At 24.4% G+C, this 20,022-nt stretch overlaps 2 protein-coding genes and 1 pseudogene across 2 annotated transcripts in view; 1 reads left to right on the top strand and 2 right to left on the bottom strand.

The window, feature by feature from the left end:
* The first annotated feature begins 1,803 nt into the window (after window positions 1–1,803).
* The window catches only part of LOC132927555 (lachesin-like), a 20,837-nt gene continuing 2,618 nt past the window's right edge, over window positions 1,804–20,022 (top strand). Inside the window, exon 1 of the mRNA XM_060992102.1 lies at window positions 1,804–2,178. The gene's annotated coding sequence lies outside the window, so the exon portion shown is untranslated. The remainder of the gene's footprint in view (window positions 2,179–20,022) is intronic.
* On the bottom strand, window positions 6,487–7,685 carry LOC132925317 (F-box only protein 44-like). The gene is made up of 4 exons (XM_060989725.1): window positions 7,302–7,685; window positions 6,930–7,203; window positions 6,732–6,867; window positions 6,487–6,657 (listed from the first exon to the last, which is right to left on the bottom strand). Exons 1-4 carry the CDS (start codon window positions 7,624–7,626, stop codon window positions 6,487–6,489), a joined length of 906 nt encoding a protein of 301 aa, XP_060845708.1. The 5' UTR covers window positions 7,627–7,685.
* Window positions 9,595–20,022, bottom strand: part of LOC132927554 (uncharacterized) — a 23,130-nt pseudogene continuing 12,702 nt past the window's right edge.

Raw genomic sequence — 20,022 nt, 5'->3', positions numbered from 1 at the left:
TTAACGAGTAAACGAGTATACAATAACAATATTATGTTCTAAGAATATACTTTCATAATGTTTAATAACAGTATATTATGCGTAGAACTCGTAGAAGGTAGAACTTGTTAACAAAGTTCTCCGGGGTAATAACCAAAAACGTCAATATTTGATTTTGCGTACCTATCTATTATTAATCAGTTACGGTCGTCATCAATCTAATATAAACTTTTAGTTCTACTACATGAGTGTTTTAATGTTTAGTTACGAAAAAAAGCACATAAGCGGGTTTGAATTTCGATCACTAGAATACTAGATTAAAAAACGAAGATGCTGAACCAAGGTTTAGAGTTTTTTTTATTTATGATTGATGATTCTCAAAAAGATATTAAATTCCAAAATCCTAATATCTAATTATATTCAAAAAACATTCATAAGTTTTCAATAAAATATCTCTTATTTTATGCATAATCTAATTTCATATACCTATATTACGTCTTTTTATCTGTAATGTTGAGATTGAACTGAAACATTTTGATGTATTTTGGAAATTAAAAAGGGTATGAAACAGTATTTAAAAAGGTCAAAAAGGATATATTATTACAGACGTAGGTTGTCCACTTTTAATTATTTTTTAATTCAACCCGAACATGTAATATAATTATAAATATGTAATAATATAATTACATCTGTGTAATTAGAACAAAAGTATGACACTGAAGTCGAGTCGTATCAAATGAACAACATATTTAACTGTGTGCCCGAGCTGTTTTTTATATATACCAACATAATACAATGCAATTTTGAATGTTTCGATGTATAGTATACTTGTAAGTGTATATCTAGGGATTTCATGCTCTATAACACCTTTAAATACGTAGCTTTTAATGCTTTTATACCTTAAAAGTTTTAAGTATGCAAACATCTTAAAATATGCTCTTAAAAATATTTTATTTTTAATTAAAAATCAAAAATTACATTTATAATTTTTTAAATAAGGAATTTTTCTTTAGGTATTTAAAATTAAATTTTAAAAAAAAACTGTACTTAGTATAGAATATTGTTCTATTTATATTAATTGTATTAACGCAAGACAAAAACAAGGTTGAAGGTATGATACGAATAGACGAATTATTGACATCAATACCAGCGCCCAGCGGTATTCTATATGGTGCTTACTACTATAATCGTATTCGTCGTATTTCTTATCAACCGATTTAATGTTTTTCACAACACAAAAAAAACATACACTTCTAAGAAAAAAAGAGCTGAAGATGAAAAATATGCAAATTAAAAATGATTGCTTTAAACTTCTAGTATGCAGATAATAGTTTTAAAAAAATATTCCGTAAAAGCAGCTTTATCTATTTTAAGTTACCCATATTATATGATAATATTCTATTATAATATGGACAATATGGTGTAAATTATAGTATTTCAATCATTTTTTGAAACTCAATATAATACGTTTAAATCGTATATTTTTTCAAACCTGCAGCATGATACACCTCAACATTATAAATATTAATTTTTAGGTTTATTATAACAACATTTACTGCAGTCGGTATATATTACATATTATTTTGTTTCTAAGGTTCCTCGTATTGAGGCACTGAGGTATAGCAAACATAAAATATAGTACCTACGTTAGAAACTTGAATATTCATTTTGTTATTTTGAGTTTAAAAATAAGAACTTTTATTTTATTATTAAATAATACTTGTGGTAATTCCGTTGTATGTCCTATAGATAGATTGCCATACGCTAATCCGAGACGGTGACGCGCGGGGTAGATGTTACTAGTGCTATGTTAGTTTAGTTGCTCGGTCGACTACACACGCGACGCGTTCGGACGTTCTGTTAAAATTGTTTGTATTATATTTGATTTTTTTGATTTTATTAGTGAATGTTTTTATCATAAAGTAATATAGTAAAATAGCACTTTTCTTGTTACTTGTTAGTTACACCTTTTACAAATCTAGCTCGTCTTAACCTAGACTTCATACCTATGTTTACAATCTGTTCTATACAAATAAGTAACGCAGATTATAGATGTTATAAACAATACATTGAATATGCACGAAGAGGCCAATAGTATTCAGCAATAGAAACAGAAAAAAAATTTAAGATAGAAAAATATAAGATGTAACAATACTACATAATCAGTTATTGATAGATGCTTAGAATCGGCAATTGTAGGTAGGTACCACTACATAAAAAAACTGAATATAATGATTAACAATTCAGTTGAGTGAGTAGAATTATATTGATTTACACTTCAAATATTTTAATGTACCTACTATAAAATTTTTTTTTTTTTTTTGAGTATTTGTAATTATTTGTATTCTATTAGAACTGTTCATTGGTTCAATCAGTTGTTGAACATATTTCTACAATGATTTGTGTTCTTTTAACAAGTACTACAGTCTACAATATAGTTGGATAAATAAATTATTTTTACATTTAACAATCATGTCCGACCCTGGGTTTATTAAATTAAGATAATGAAAAAATAATACCTAGTAATTATTATTATTATTATTTTTTTTTGTTATAATTATGTAAAAAAATGTTTAAAGAAAAGTGATTCAAAGCTTATGCTTATATAGTTATATTATAATCTTTATGGTATCTGAATTTGATTCGCTATAATACAAATTTACTTCACCACAATAATGATCCTAATTTAGTTAAGTAAAGCCACAAAGGAAAAGTGAACAAATATTTTTGGAATAAAAAAGTAAAAGTAATCACGTTCTTAATAAATTTGTAGTAATTTGAAGTATGGATATTATGCACGTTATTTTATCATAATGGATTATAGTATTACACATTTATCTCAAGATTAAATATTAAACAAAAAAATATAGTTTTACTTTCAATTTATTATTAAATTATGTTTTCTTTATTACAATTTAAATTGACTTGTCAAAATAAGTTACCTTCACATTTTATTTATTTATAAATAAAATCAATTCTTCTGTAATATAAAATATTATTCTTGTAGCACTAAACAGTTTGAAATAGTAAAACATACCAAAACGGTCATATACTTGAACATTAATAATTTAAATCATTGACAAAGCACAAACATAGGCCCATAGGCGAAACTAGACACTTTTGTTAGGGCAGGCCAAATGAATAATATAAAAAAAAATTCTATTGACAACTTTTTATAGCAATTTTGTTTAATGTATATATATATACATTTTTATTTTACACTACCATTGTTTGCTTTTTTTACACATCACTTGTTTATTTATATTTGCTGTTCAAATTTATATTATTGTATTTCTGTTATTGATTTTTTATTGTGTATTTGAGTAGGTATTTAATTAGAAAAAGATAAATGTGAATGTGTTGAACATAAGATAACTCCTAGGCCTCCACACAAGTTTAAACTCAGTGAGGCCTTGTAATCTTTACTGATATTAATAAAAATAAAAATAAATTTACAAAAAATATATATAATGAATATTTCTTTACATTTAAATATTTAATAATAAATTAAAATTTTAATAATTAATACATTTATTAAAGATATACACAAATTATAATTTATTTATTTTTTATTTTTTACTATTTAAATTATTATTATTTAAATGTCTATGGTTATATAATGTTAAAAAAAATACATATTATATATGAATTTTTTTTAATGAAAGATTATATTTCTGTATAGGTAGTTTTAAAACTATTCCGAATTGTTTTCGTTTAAATTTGGTAATTTACACACTTGTCCTGTATCACGTGTCGATTATAAAATAAAAATGACGAAAATATTGAATTTTTCAATGAAATTATATGAACAGAAAAGCGATAAAATTGATAAACTATAACTATCGATAAGAAGAAACTCAAGAAACGATTATGATGGTTTTTTTTTATATCTAAAAAACAAATCACTGACGAAAATAATATTGAACAAAATTAATTATTATCCGAGTTGTCACACACGGTCTTTTTGACAGGTTTGTGACTTTAAAAATACGTGTGAGTTCAACAAACAATAGATAATTGTTTTAAATAGCATTAAATGATAGCTTGACTTCTTGGACAATGAAAGTATTAAAGTATACGAAATAATATAGATTACTTACAATGAGTAATTTGAAAAATTATAAATGCCTGGTCTTTTAAACAGTGATGCGACTAACGGGGGTTAATAATAAATAAATTCTCCATCTATAAAAAAAATATTTTAATTAATAATTACCTCTCCATAATTTTGTAATGTTAAACGCAAAAATCTTGTGAACAACCGCTGTTGCCGGTCAATGATAAAAATATGAATTATAGTGTATGAAAATATTAAAGTACGTATAATTGACAATAATTTTCTACGTGTATATGGTGATATACCAGGCAACATGTCTAAATTAAACAATAACTAATAAAACCGATTATTCGAGTACATAGAATAGACTATACGACTCCATATTTCCATAATCAATGTTATAAATAAATGTTATTATTATGTTCATATTGTGCAGTATATTGTACAATTTTTTAATTTAAGAAATTATATCAAGTCCACATATTCGTACACTTCTAATAGGTACGAGCGGTATAATAATCGTGTAGTAGGTACCTATGAAACATTTAAATGAAAAATTTTACAAATTTTATATGGGAAAAATAAACTTTTTAATTTTAAATAAATATACAATTAGTCATTAAAAAAAAATCACTTTATTATGTTATATTATAATCCTCATTTGTACCTATATAAATATAGTATGTACTATATTATGATATTATAGTATTATACATAACGTACAAATGTATACATATAATATTTATTATAATGCCTAAATAATTATTAAAATTACTTATAAATATTGAGACAATCCTTATGATTTATAAAATTGATATAACATAATCTTGGTATACTATACATACCTACATTTCATTGTTTTATGTGATAAGTCATAAGTATAAATAATATATTATTAATTTAAATATAATACCGTTCTGTAATATTAATTTTTTTACATAACATACTATACATATAATGCACGTTCAAACGTTATATGATATTAGTGCAAAACATAAATCACAACTCTTTATATATATACATTGTATAGATTCTACTATAAGTCTAATGGATTTAATCTATATGTAATTTAATTATTTTTTGATTATCAATAAGTAGTATGTATATGAATTGAAATATTTTGACTAGGTAACAATTTCATGTTATTATATTAAATTATATATAAATATTTTATAAATATTATATCTATATGTTAATATAATTAATCTTGGATATACTTTATTTGAATAAGAATTATACCTTCTTAGTTCCTATTAATATTAATATTATAAGATAAATTTATAACAACACAAGTCAATGATTTTACTAATTAATTTAGATAAATATAAATTATTCTGTAAAAATAAATGTATAATATAAAATAATTTACAATGTAAAAACAGTTTGAATAGTAAATTAGGTAGTTTAGGCAATAGATAGTGTTAAATTTATCTACCTAATCAGTATAATTCTGTGACTAGTTGGGTCCAAAAAGTTGTTTAAAATGTTTGCATAATTCACTTTTGGTTTACTTTGATATTTTATTTTATTTTATTAAAATCATTTTATTTTGTTTCAGAATTGATGAGTAATTAATAACTATAGGTACATAGAATAAATATGTTATTAATTATTTTACTTACTCTGACGTCATTAGGTTAAATAGATATACCGTAAACTACAAAATTTACTTGCAGGTCTATACATTAAATTATATACAGTTTTACCTTTTTATTCTTTTATTTTCATCAACAAGATAAACAATCACAATATATTGTTTGATCTTATATACATCTTATGAATATGTAATAGTTAAAAACTAATAGTCTTTGCATAAATCCATATTCAAAATAAAAATAAATATTAAGATTTTGATAATATACATCAGCTAGTATAACTATACTATACCTTTAATGTATTCCTTTATTATAAAATAGCTAGAACCTATATGTTTATTGTAATGTCAATGTTTTATAATATTTTGTGAATTTGAAAAAGTTTCAATACAAAAATAAAAATCTACAAAATTTAAAATATGTTATGTGTAAATAAAAAAAATTGAGAAATTTTTCTGATACATAGAGGTTCACCTAGTCAAAATCGTTAGATACAAATAATATTTCGGAAACTAACTGTCTATATCTCTAAAGGTATCATATTAGAACCTTATTTATTTCTCTATTTGTAAAACGGTAGGTTGAAATAATATTTACGAATAACATGTTGCATACATCATACAACAATTTATTATCATAATGCTATTGCGCACAAATTATAAAAATAAATTTAATAATACTAGATATTTTGTAAAAAAATGACTAAAGGTGACAAATAAGTAATAAACAATATTTAAAATAATATATATACAATGTAATGTTTAAAAATAATAACAAATCAACAATATTTTAGTTATATGTACTTTATAAGTAACTTAAAATGTAAAACATTAAAATATATTTAGATATACACTTTTAGATATGCATGTAACAATTAACATTTTTATATTTTATTGGTAGCGAAATTTTAACTACGGAGCAGGACATTTTAAAATTGTACAACAAAGTTGAAAGCCTTATGTTCGTTATGTAATGATGTAGAATCAAGAAAGTTTCATCGCCTTGAGTGTCTAACGAATTTGAAACCTAAAAAATAATATTTAATAATAGATTTGTTAGACTCTTTTAAAATATTAGTTTAGAATAGGTGTTATACAAACTTTATTCCATCCAAATTCTGTTTGTAGACCAGTTTCGATATTATCACATACACCTATGATTTCATTTGTTCTACTGTAAACAGTGGCGCGTAACGTATAAATGATATTTCGACTATATTCTGATTCTCTATAATACCTGAAAAACATTATTTTTTTTATGTGGAACAAAGAAAATATTTCAAATGTAAATATCAATACCAGGCACTACATGAAATTTTAGGTCGAAGAGTTTTCATCACGATTTCATTTAAACCATAATCTTTAAAAATAATTTTTTGTTTTATTGATCGTAAATACTGAAAATCTATAACAAAACAACTTGTATGTCCATCAAAATCTGGATCAGATAAAACATGACGATTATCCTGTGGTATTTGTTGAATACACGACAAGTCAGCATAATCAAACATATCAGTATCTCTACGCATAGTCCAAAATGTATTAGTAACATTTCCCCAATGGTTCCATTCGTCTAAATTTAATAAAATAGTTATCATGAGATTGTATAAATTATTTTACATTTTATAAGAAACAGGTATATACCTGGTATATAATTTATTTTCTACTTACCTTGCCCACAGTGGTTTTTCACCAAATTTCTGTTGAATGGATCATACTTGATTATCGCGTAAAACACGTACCACGGTAAATCCAGTTTTCTAATGTCATTTGAATTGATTTGTGAGAAACTGTGGTACCCTCGGCCATCATTCATAAACTCGTTTTCTCGAGCAGCTTTTTCTTGAAATGCATATTCGTCTAGAAGTTCTTTCCATCGTTTACACACAAGTCTGCAATCGAAAAGTGTGTCTGCGTCTACAAAGGTAAATGTGTTTACAATTACTTCATTCGGTAGTAGATCAAAAAGTTGGTAATGATTTTTTAACGCTTCCATTATTAAAAATGTAATAATAAATAATATTTTTATAATGTAAACGATACTGATATAAAAAGAATTTGAATTTATTCCAACGAAAGGAGTACACAAAACACGAGGTATTAAATTAACAATTATTAAACACTCTCAAAAGCCTGCAGACTGCAATTCTGAACTGTTGAATAATGAACTTATCATATTAAATAAATACCTAGTCATGCTATAACTGTATGATACTACCCCGAACCCCGAAATCGATAAGCATTGCTTTGTCTAACCCTGTCTTGGAAGAAAAGGTAAAAAGCATGGATTATTTCATATTATAGTATCACCCAGGGGTACCATAATAGATAGCAACAGGTGTTGGTGCAATATTTAAAAACAATTAACAAATATAATAATTGTACTCAATATTTTATAAAATGTATAAAATATTAGTACAAATTTTTTGCATTTAATATCTACATTTAATGAACTTCAAAGTAAAAATTCAAACATCTAAAGTCATGGGATCTTAGGCGAAGACAGAAGATTAAAATCTCAAACCAATGTCTATAATTTCGTGAATTTATTGCTCATCATCATTAGTTGTAAATCGTTTATCTTCCAAACCTAAGGCTCGTCAATATCAGCGTTCCAAGCAATTACAATTTGAGTCCAAAATTATTTTTACGTCTCGACCAATCTTTTTCTTTTTCGATAAAAATGTTATTGGAGTAGTTTTATCCTATTTATTCGTTAGTTTTTAATTTATTGATTTTATTAAAAGTTACCCCCGAGTTTTTGAAGTATCTTCACTTTTCACGTTCCTACTATTTGCTAAAAATTATATTATATTAAAAGTTTACAGGCTTCAATTTCTTTTTAATCGTTGTTAAGTCACTACATATTTTTTTTTGTTTTTTTGATGAACGATTGGGCTGCATAAGCACTGTTTATTAACACCATGTGTATTTGAAAATATTAACCATTTGCAGAATCAATGGAGACTATAATTTGGGTACCCTAAAAGCTAACTAGTACTTAAAAAACAACATTTATACTGTAATAAAATGTATTTACGTACACGATATAATTATATAATATTATCTTGTACTTAACTATTCGTCTATTACAGAGCCGGATTAAGGGTAGGGCTCAGCGGACTATAGCCCAGGACCCCCCAAAAAATATTATCTATGAGCTGCAGCTTTTCTACAATTATATTATTCGATCGAAAAATATATTATGGTAATATAATAGCCAGGTAATGGTGAATATTTTCTAATTCAGTTTGAACAGTTTTTTGTATTCCATTTGAATTAATTAAATTACCTAATGATTTTATAATGAGTTTTTTTTTGTTATCTGTAAAAACATGATAAAATAACATTTCGGAAACTAAAAGTCTATATTTCTAAAGGTATTATATTTATAGTATACATCATACAACAATTTATTATCATAATATTATTGCTCACGAATTATAAAAATAAATTTAATAATACTACTGTGTAAAAAATTACTAAAGGTGACAAATAAGTAATTAACAATATTTAAAATAATATGTATACAATATAATGTATGATATGTTTAAGAATATTAACAAATCAACAATATTTTAGTTCTATGTACTTTTTAAGTAACTTAAAATGTAAAACATTAAAATATATTTGAATATACAATTTTCAGCATTTCATTAGCACACACATGAGATACGTTGAACGGCACTGCCTATTTTCAAAGATGTTCTACTAAATCATTGTTTTTATCTTTAATCGGACTAGTTGCACAGTCTTCAATGGGCTGTACATCTTCAGAAAAATTCTAAAAAATTAAAGTTAATATACTTTATAATTTTTAAAAATTATTAGGTAAAAATAGATTTAAATATACCTATTTCTTGCAATGAAACTTTGTTTTTGATTAGTCTGCACATTATTAGTTAAAATATTCATAGTATTAGTATTGCATGCTTCAATACAATTTGTGGAATTAATTTCTTCATCAGAAAACACTTTTAATAGTGTGAGAATTTGTTACCTAAAAACATATACTTATGTCTTGTATGTATAATATACAAGAAATATTTTTATTTTAAAACATACTTGTGATGAAGACTGAATATTAGAATGTTTAGTTATTGTTGAATTATTATGTAGTAATTGTAATTTATTTTTATGTGCCTCTGAAACTGACGTTTAGATATAGTTCCGATATCTTTAATGCGTTTGTGAACTGTTAACAACACTAAAATCAGTATACATTTTTTTTAAATACCTAATTTAAACGGTTACTCATAAAATGTATTACTTAATTTTTTTATAATAATAATAACTTCATTGCAACAATAACAACTTTACATATTAAAGCAAAATAATAAAATATATGTAGGAATATATTATACATAGAATATAACTTTATAAATTTATATAATAAAAAAAAAAAATATGATAATATTGCAATACTGCCAATACTCCCAGAAAGCAGAGCTTATGTTGGGAGAGCCAGTTCCTAAAAGAATTTATGTAAAATAGAGGTACTCTAATAGTAAAAGATAATTAAAAAATACAAATTACAATATAACAGTAAAAGAAGACTTAAATTAGACTAAAAAACAAAAAATATAAAGATCTTTAAATGGAGTAAAATAATATAATAAAGAGGCCAATAAATAAGAGTCAGTAACAAAATTAAATACAATCTAAATTTAATTTTTTTTTATAATTTTTAAAAGTATAAAGATTTTTAAAATTTTTTATATTAATATTAAGTGAAACACATAAATGTAAGTCAATATAAAAAGTACTTTTTTTACCAAAAACTTTGGTGCAATTTGGTAAGCATATATTAATATTTTGTTTAAACCTAGTTGTATGATTATGATTAAAAATAGGTATTAAATGTTTGTGTTTATATAAATCTATCAGAACAGACAAATTATAAATAAAATTGAAGTTTTTAACATTTAGTGACTCATATAAAATTATAGTGCTAGTTTGAAAAGGTAAATTAAATAAATATTTAATAAGACAATTTATAGTAACTTTTAAACTGGATAAATGTATATTATAGGTTCCTCCCCAAATTGATAAACCATAAGAATAGAAAGATTGTACTAGGGATAAATAAATAATTCTCTTATAATAATTATTAAATATATATCTAGTATTTTTAAATATGTAGAAGAATTTACGTAAATTGTTATTTATAAAATGTATATGCCTATCCCATTTTAGTCTATAATCCATAATTAATCCCAGATATTTAATTTCTAATACATTTTCAAGATGAATACAATTATAACTGCAGGTTGAAGTGAGATTAGGTAAATAGTTTAATGAATGAACTACTAAATTATTATTTGTACAAACATTAGATGATAAAATTTCAAATTTAATAAATTTAGATTTTGTTAAATTTAATTTTAATTTATTCTTACAAAACCACCCATAAACTGTATTTAAGATATTATTAGCTTCATAGAATATATTATTAACTGTTGGATCAGATATTAAAATGGCAGTATAATTCAAAAGATCATTAATAAAAATTATAAATAATAATGGGCCTAACACAGTACCTCGAGGAACTCCACAAGATATTACTAAAGATTCACTAAAAGTATCATCAATTTTAACTCTTTGGGTTCGTCCACTTAAAAAGGATTTTTAAAAGGTTATTTGCCACTCCTCTTATACCAGCCCTATCTAATTTCTCTAGTAAAATATCATGGTTTACACAGTCAAAAGCTTTATGTACATCTAGGAAAATACCTAATACTTTATAGTTTTTATCAATATTTTTCCGTATAAAACTATCAACCTCAAATAGCGCGTCATTAGTCGACATTCCGGTTCGGAAACCAAATTGTTTTTTTAGAGAAAAAAGATTTTGCATTTAGGAAGTTTACTATTCTAACCTTGATACATTTTTCAAATATTTTAGATAAAGTTAGAGATAACGTGATCGGTCGATAATTTCCATATAATAATTTATCACCCGATTTAAATAGAGGTATAACTGTACATTTTTTGAAATTTAAAGGATATTTACCAGTTAATAATGATTTATTAAAAATAATTGCTAACGGTAAGGAGATAGATTTACGAACATTTTTAAGTATATAATTTGTCACATCATTTTCATAAAAAGAAGTATAATTTTTAATTTTTGAAAGGAGTGCTTCAATTTCAATAGCGTCTATTTGTTTTAAGAAAATACTGTCTTCAATAATATTATTATTAAATAGGAATTTATCAGGATTTTTAAAATGTTCAATTTCTAAATTAGATCCCACATTTACAAAAAAAGTATTAAGTTCATTACAAATACCAACTTTAGATTCAATAATAATACCATCTTTATTGATTATCCTATTAATTTTACTCGTATTTTGATATGGTTTACCTGTGACCTCGTTAATAATGTTCCAAACCTGTTTCGTATTTGATTGTGCGCGATGTAATTTATTTTGATAATATAATTGTTTAGACTTTCTGATTAATAAATTTAACGTATTTCGATAACAAATGTAATATTGTTAAAAATTTGAGTCAAAAGGCCTAGTTCTTAATTTAGCGTATAATTTTTGTCTATTTCTAATTGAGGTAATAATAGTTGTAATCCATTCTTTGATTTTAAACATTTTTTTAGATTTGTACTTAATATTAGAATACATAGAATAATTAATAAATTCTTTAAGTTTAGAATTAAATACTTCGATCATAATATCAACATTTTCATGGTCCAAGCATGAATACCAATTTTCTGTTTTAATTAATAAGTCTAAATGACTAGAATTTATCATATCAGATTTTAAGGTATATGAGGGAATATTTTCATTTGTGTATAAATCTGATAACATTAATATAGTCGCATAATGATCAGTAATATCGCGTCTTAGTATATATGAATTAACTTTATTAATTTTAATGTTTTTGATAAAAATATGATCAATGCAAGATCCCGAAAAATTTGTTACTCTAGTAAAATTATTAATACAAGGTAGGTAACCATTTCTAGCCATAATATTTAAATAATCACTGCTTTTATTTTAATTTTTTAAAATATTTATATTAATATCGCCACAAAAATACTTAAAAATATATTTTTTATTTGAGATAAAAATAAGACTAAGCCAATAATAAAATTATCAAGGTCATCATTAGGAGATCTATGTATACAAATTAATGAAAAAATAAGGTCGTCAACTTTAATTATAAGCTGCATAGAATTACAATTTAATAAAACTTGTTTATCAATTTGTACTATATTTAGAGAATCTTTGATAAAGATAGTAACACCATCACTTTTATTAAAAGTTCCAACAGAGTTGATGGTTTTATAGCCATTTAATTTAAATTCAAAATCACGAATGAGCAATGTTTCACCACATAAGACAATAATACTAAAAAAGTATTTTACTGTACTAAGTAATGCCGTAAGATCATTTATATGAGCATTTATACTACTAATATTTAATTGAAAAATAGAGAGATTATTATTAGGAATTAAAATGTCAGTTATAGAATCAATATAAGAGCAATTTACATTATTAACATTTAGATATCATCAAAATTAAACATATTTTACATAATTAAAATATTAGATTTACATACATTGACATACATACTAACTTACTATAAGTTCTCGATGTCTTGAGATGATTTAATTTTAGCTATTTTGGATTTTTCGTCTTTTCTCACAAGAATATCCGAATTTGATAACCAGACGAATTTATATTGTTTATTTTTCGCGGCAGATCTTGTTTGAGCAAAAAGTGCTCGCTTTGATTTGGTAATACGTTCATTAACGAAAATTTTTTCTGCCGGCCATTTATTATGAATTTTATCAGCTGTTATTTTCATAGATTTTACATTCCTGATTAATTTTTTTCGCATATCAAGTGTATCTAATTTTGCAAGAATAATATTTTGCTTAGAATTTAAAAAGTTAATTCTATTTGCTTCAAGTACCTCCAACTCCGTATTTGTTTTTTTCCCAATTTCGTTAACAATCAAAAAACAATCTTCATTGGTTGTTTTAGGAATACCTGATATTTCCACAGTAATTCCTAAATTGTGTTGTTCTATTTCATCTATTTTAAATTTCAAAACCGCAACTTCATCAGATAATCTTTTATTTTCAGTGATAATTTTCTCATTGACAATCTTAATATTTTTTAATTCACTAACTAGATAATCAATTTTATTACTAAAATCGTCAAATTTTGAACTCATAAAAGATACAGATTTAGTTAACTCAACAATATTTTTTCCATTGAGCTTGCTGAACTTAACTCAACTCCAGATGTTTGAGATTTTGGCGATTATTTATATATATATATATATATATATACATTTATCATATAGGTATTTAGTATGTATTCACAAAATGTATTAAACTAATTTTTAAAAGTAGGAATGTTATTACATTTACTTTGTCCTGTCATATCGAGTATTAGTAGTTCTAAACCAACTTTGTACTACTAGTTCAAATTTAGAATCAGATTATTAATATTTATTTTTAATTATACCAAAGAAAAATAGTTTTAAAATTACTTTTATAAGAACCGCTTAAAACACATAAAATGTATTATTATATAATATACCCTTCATTAAATTAATTATCAGTAAATCTTTGATTTTGAATTTTGTGATATCTTTTTCAAAAGCCCTTCCAGTCCAAGAATAGTCAATAGCAAATTTGTTACTAAATGTTTTGGATAAAATATGTCGAAGATGTGTCTTATCATCATTACCGCCAATTGAAAAAAACATTTTTCTGTTAACATAATTTATTCAGAACTATCTCAATAAATTACAATTTTAAGAATAAATTATATAAATAGATTATTTTATTAATGTACCAATTTCTCTTTAATATTACAATCAATCTGTAACACTTTTTCACATTCAATAATACTTTCTTTAGATGACAATAGAAACTGTGATATAAATTACACATCTTCAGTATTATTTGAAAAACCTAATGTTGGTACCATTTGACTGGCAAACTTTTTAACATCATCTTTTAAACTATCAATTTTTTTTACAAAGTCTCTTGTTCATCATACGATTAGCTATCAATTCTTCATAAATTTGTTTGAACAAAATATGAATTCCTCCTTACATAAAAGTATGTAACAACCATAGGCCTACTTTTAAATGTTGAGACAAACCTTATGATTTATAAAATTGATATGACATAACACTGGTATATACTAAACATACCTACCTTTCATTGTCTTATGTGATACGTCATAAGTATAAATAATATATTATTAATTTGAATATAATACCGTTCTGTAATATTTATTTTTTTACATAACATACTATACCTATAATGAACGTTCAAACGTTATATGATATTAGTGCAAAACATAAATCACATATTCTTTATAATATATATATATATATACATTGTATAGATTCTGATAAAAGTCTAATGGATTTAATCTATATGTACATCCAAGTATGAGATTTAATTATTTTTTTATTATCAATAGGTATTAGGTAATAGGTAATATGTATATGAATTGGCCATATTTTGACTAACAATTTCATGTAATCATATTAAATTAAATATAAATATTTTCCATATATATACATATTAATATATTATATAGATATATGTAAATATAATTATTCTTGGATATACTTTATTTGAATAAGAAGTATACCTTCTTAGTTCCTATCAATATTAATATTATAAGATAAATTTATAACAACACAAGTCAATGATTTTACTAATTAATTTGGATAAATATAAACTATAATGTAAAAATAAATGTAAAATATAAAATAAGTTACAATGTAAAAACAGTTTGAATAATGAATAATAATTCACTTTTGGTTTACATTGATATTATATTATATTCTATTAAAATCATTTTATTTTTTTTTCAGAATTTATGAGTAATTAATAATTATAGGTACATAGAATAAATATGTTATTATACTAACTCTGACGTCCTTAGGTTAAATAGATATACCGTATACTACAAAATTTAATTGCAGATCTATAGATTAAATTATATACATTTTTACCTTTTTATTCATTTATTTTCATCAACAAAATTAAAAAATTACAATATATTGTTTGAACTTATATACCTATTACGAATATGTAGTAGTTAAAAACTAATGGTCTTTGCATAAATTCATATTCAAAATAAAAATAAATATTAAAATTTTGATAATATAGGGCAGCTAGTATAACCATACTATACCATTAATGTATTCCTTTATTATAAAATAGCTAGAACCTATATGTTTATTGTAATGTCTTTGTTTTATAATATTTTGTGAATTTGAAAAAGATTAAATACAAAATTAAAAATCTCACAAATTACAGCACACAAATTATAAAAATAAATTTAATAATTCTACTGTGTAAAAGATTACTAAAAGTGACAAATAAGTAATAAACAATATTTAAAATAATATATATACAATATAATGATAAAAAATAATAACAAATCAACAATACTTTAGTTATATGTACTTTATAAGTAACTTAAAATGTAAAACATTAAAATATATTTAGATATACACTTTTAGATATGCATGTAAGAATTAACATTTTTATATTTTATTGGTAGCGGAATTTTAACTACGGAGCAGGATATTTTAAAATTGGTACTTGAATATGAAAACCTTGAGTCCATAATAGAATGATGTAGAATTAAGGAAGTTTCATCGCCTCGAGTGTCTAACGAATTTGAAACCTAAAAAATAATATTTAATGATAGTTTTGTTAGAATCTTTTAAAATATTAGTTTAGAATAGGTGTTATACAAACTTTATTCCATCCAAATTCCATTTGTAGATCAGTATCTTTATTATCACATAAACCTATGATTTCATTTGTTCTATTGTGAACAGTGGCGCGTAACGTATAACTGTTATGTTGTCTATTATCTTTATAATACCTGCAAAATATTAATTTTTTTATGTGATAGATATACAGAAAATATTTTAAATATAAGTATCAGTACCATGCACTAAATAAAATTTTAGGTCGAAGAGTTTTTATCACGATTTCATTTAAACCATAATCTTTAAAAATAATTTTTTGATCTATTGTTCGTAAATACTGAAAATCTATAGCAAAACAACTTGTATGTCCATCAAAATCTGGATCAGATAAAACATGACACATATCCTGTGGTATTTGTTGAATACACGACATATCAACAAAGTTAAACATATCAAAATCGCCAGGCATAGACCATAATGTATTAGTAATATTTCCCCAATGGTTCAATCCGTCTATATATAATAAAATAGTCATCATGAGATTGTATAAATTATTTTACATTTTTATAAGAAACAGGTATATACCTGGTATATAATTTATTTTCTACTTACCCTGCCCACAGTGGTTTTTCACCAAATTTCTGTTGAATGGATCATACTTGATTATCGCGTAAAACACGTACCACGGTAAATCCAGTTTTCTAATGTCATTTGAATTGATTTGTGAGAAACTGTGGTACCCTCGGCCATCATTCATAAACTCGTTTTCTCGAGCAGCTTTTTCTTGAAATGCATATTCGTCTAGAAGTTCTTTCCATCGTTTACACACAAGTCTGCAATCGAAAAGTGTGTCTGCGTCTACAAAGGTAAATGTGTTTACAATTACTTCATTCGGTAGTAAATCAAAAAGTTGGTAATGATTTTTTAACGCTTCCATTATTAAAAATGTAATAATAAATAATATTTTTATAATGTAAACGATACTGATATAAAAAGAATTTGAATTTATTCCAACGAAAGGAGTACACAAAACACGAGGTATTAAATAAACAATTATTAAACACTCTCAAAAGCCTGCAGACTGCAATACTAAACTGTCGAATAATGAACTTATCATATTAAATAAATACCTAGTCATGCTATAACTGTATGATACTACCCCGAACCCCGAAATCGATAAGCATTGCTTTGTCTAACCCTGTCTTGGAAGAAAAGGTAAAAAGCATAGATTATTACATGGAGGATAATATAGTATCGCCCAGGGGTACCATAATAGATAGCAACAGGTGTTGGTGCAATATTTAAAAACAAATAATAATTGTACTCAATATTTTATAATTTTTACTCAATTCTATACTTAGAACTTTAGATCATAGGCGAGGACAGAAGATTAAAATCTCAAACCAATGTCTATAATTTCGTGAATTGCTCATCATCATTAGTTGTAAATCGTTTATCGTCCATATCTAAGTCATTTAATCAATTTTCACAATATTAAAAAGCTCATTATTGCCGATTGAAAATTCAATAAATTTATTGTTTACTCAAATTCGTGGGATCAGTCATGAACCACTGAATCATTCAAAGGGCGCTTCAAATTTTAAGTGATCGTTTATGGGCCTGGAATAACGTTCTAAATACAGTATTTTCACCGATAATTTACGAATTACTGTGATTCATTTTTTTGGAAACACTGCTTAACCTTAAATCTCGGTAAAAGCAAAAACAACACACCTAGTCTGCGCCCTGCTTACTCGAACAGCATTTATCATTACGCCATTACGGCAAACGCTAGTTGGCTAGACATATTGTTTCTTCGTGTCTTTTTTGTTCAAACTAACAATAATTTTCATATTTCTAAATCCCTTTCCGTGAAAGACAATTAAGTTTATTAATATATATCTCGTTATTACTGTTGACATTCCGAAATGAAGTTCATCTACGGCGTACTGTTATTGCTATGTATGAATTTCGGTAAGTACCTGTTTAACACACTTCACAAATGACGGCGGTGATGTCAGTCAGGTCGACAGATGGTTAGAATCCAAACCTGTTGTCGAATCCAGTGCCAGGGATTATACCAACTGTTTGGGCTTTAGATGTAATTGAACACATAAAAAGACCCAGTGGACTGTTTGATATTGTAATTTATTGGATAATAATAATTTAAAATAATATTTTAATAATAATAAAAAATTAATACAAGAGTACACTTATTGTCACTAATGAGGTGACATATTAAGCATCAACTAAAAGAGCGGAAAAAAAACTATCAAATATGATACCTACCTATGACCTATACATATCATTAAATTACCTATCACTATTTTCAGTTATAGGAGATGCTTAATATTGTGTAGCACTTAATTATATGACTTGTATATGCCTTTGTTATGATATATACACAGCAGTGTCTATTATATATAATTTAATATATGTAGGTTTTAGTCTATGTATTTTAAGTTTTAATAAGCACTAATTTAGATACTTCATGTACCTACTTATTATATCTTAGTTGGTGTTTAACATTTTAACAATTTTGGGAGGCTTAGAGCCCTAAAACCTCGGGGCTTAAGCTCACCAAAAAAAAATAAATAAACAAAAAAAACCAATCCAATCTCAAAAATTTGATGGGACTTTAGGATTTAACTGATGAACAATAAAAACGTACAAGCTACCAGCTCTGTCTAATACATTTAGTACCCATATTAAATGTTAGAGAAAAATAGATATTTTACACTCATACATAATTTTTTGACATTTTAATATTAATAGATTATTTTATTACAACTCTGTATTATTGAATAACACTGTTACTCTTTACCTACTATACAAACTAATAATTAAGTAATAAAAGTTTTATCAGGGATTGATACCCATTTCTTATAAATAAATACAAAATTATGATAAACTAAGTATACATAAATAATAATGTATTTCATGATGTAAACATGTTTTAGTTAATAAGTTATATAATATTTTTCAACTATTATTGCACAGTCATTGCACAATTACCTAGTTGTTAATTTTATCATTAAAAGTATTAATAATTTAATTTTAGTGTTTTTATAATAAGTAATGTTTAAATAAATGTAATATGTTTTCAAATGTCCTAGTTGCTGTGCGTCTGATGACAGAAATGATTCTATTTTAATATTTTTAATTTTTACGTTTTGTTCAATACTTTTCATTTTGTATATACTATGAAATGTTAATACATATTCAATGCATAAAACAATTTTTTCATCCTTATTTATTTAAATTGTACAGGCTGAGCTCAATAATACAATAATATACTTTATAAAAAGTTCGATTATTAAACAATATATAATAATAAATTTGAGAAAAATTAAACGATTAATTGTATTTTATAATATACAAATATACAAGAATTTATGAAATGAATCCCATCAAATTTATTAAATTTGAATTTGAAAGGTGATAACCTTATCCATATCTCATAATTCGCTTGTCTTTTTATATAATTAATATAGTATTTTGCACTCTATTAAGGAATATTAAAGGATGCAAGAGAGTAAAAAGAATATTTTGGAACTTTTAAGTAAATTAGATATTAGAGAACCAATAAATAGAAAATTAGAAACAAAAAGATTCTAATTTTAAACAGTGACATATCTCATACAAATGTATTAGGTTTTAAACATAATAAATA

Source organism: Rhopalosiphum padi, chromosome 3 (genome assembly GCF_020882245.1).
Source record: "Rhopalosiphum padi isolate XX-2018 chromosome 3, ASM2088224v1, whole genome shotgun sequence".
Classification (NCBI taxonomy): domain Eukaryota; kingdom Metazoa; phylum Arthropoda; class Insecta; order Hemiptera; family Aphididae; genus Rhopalosiphum; species Rhopalosiphum padi.
This window is presented reverse-complemented; position numbering and strand designations above follow the sequence as displayed.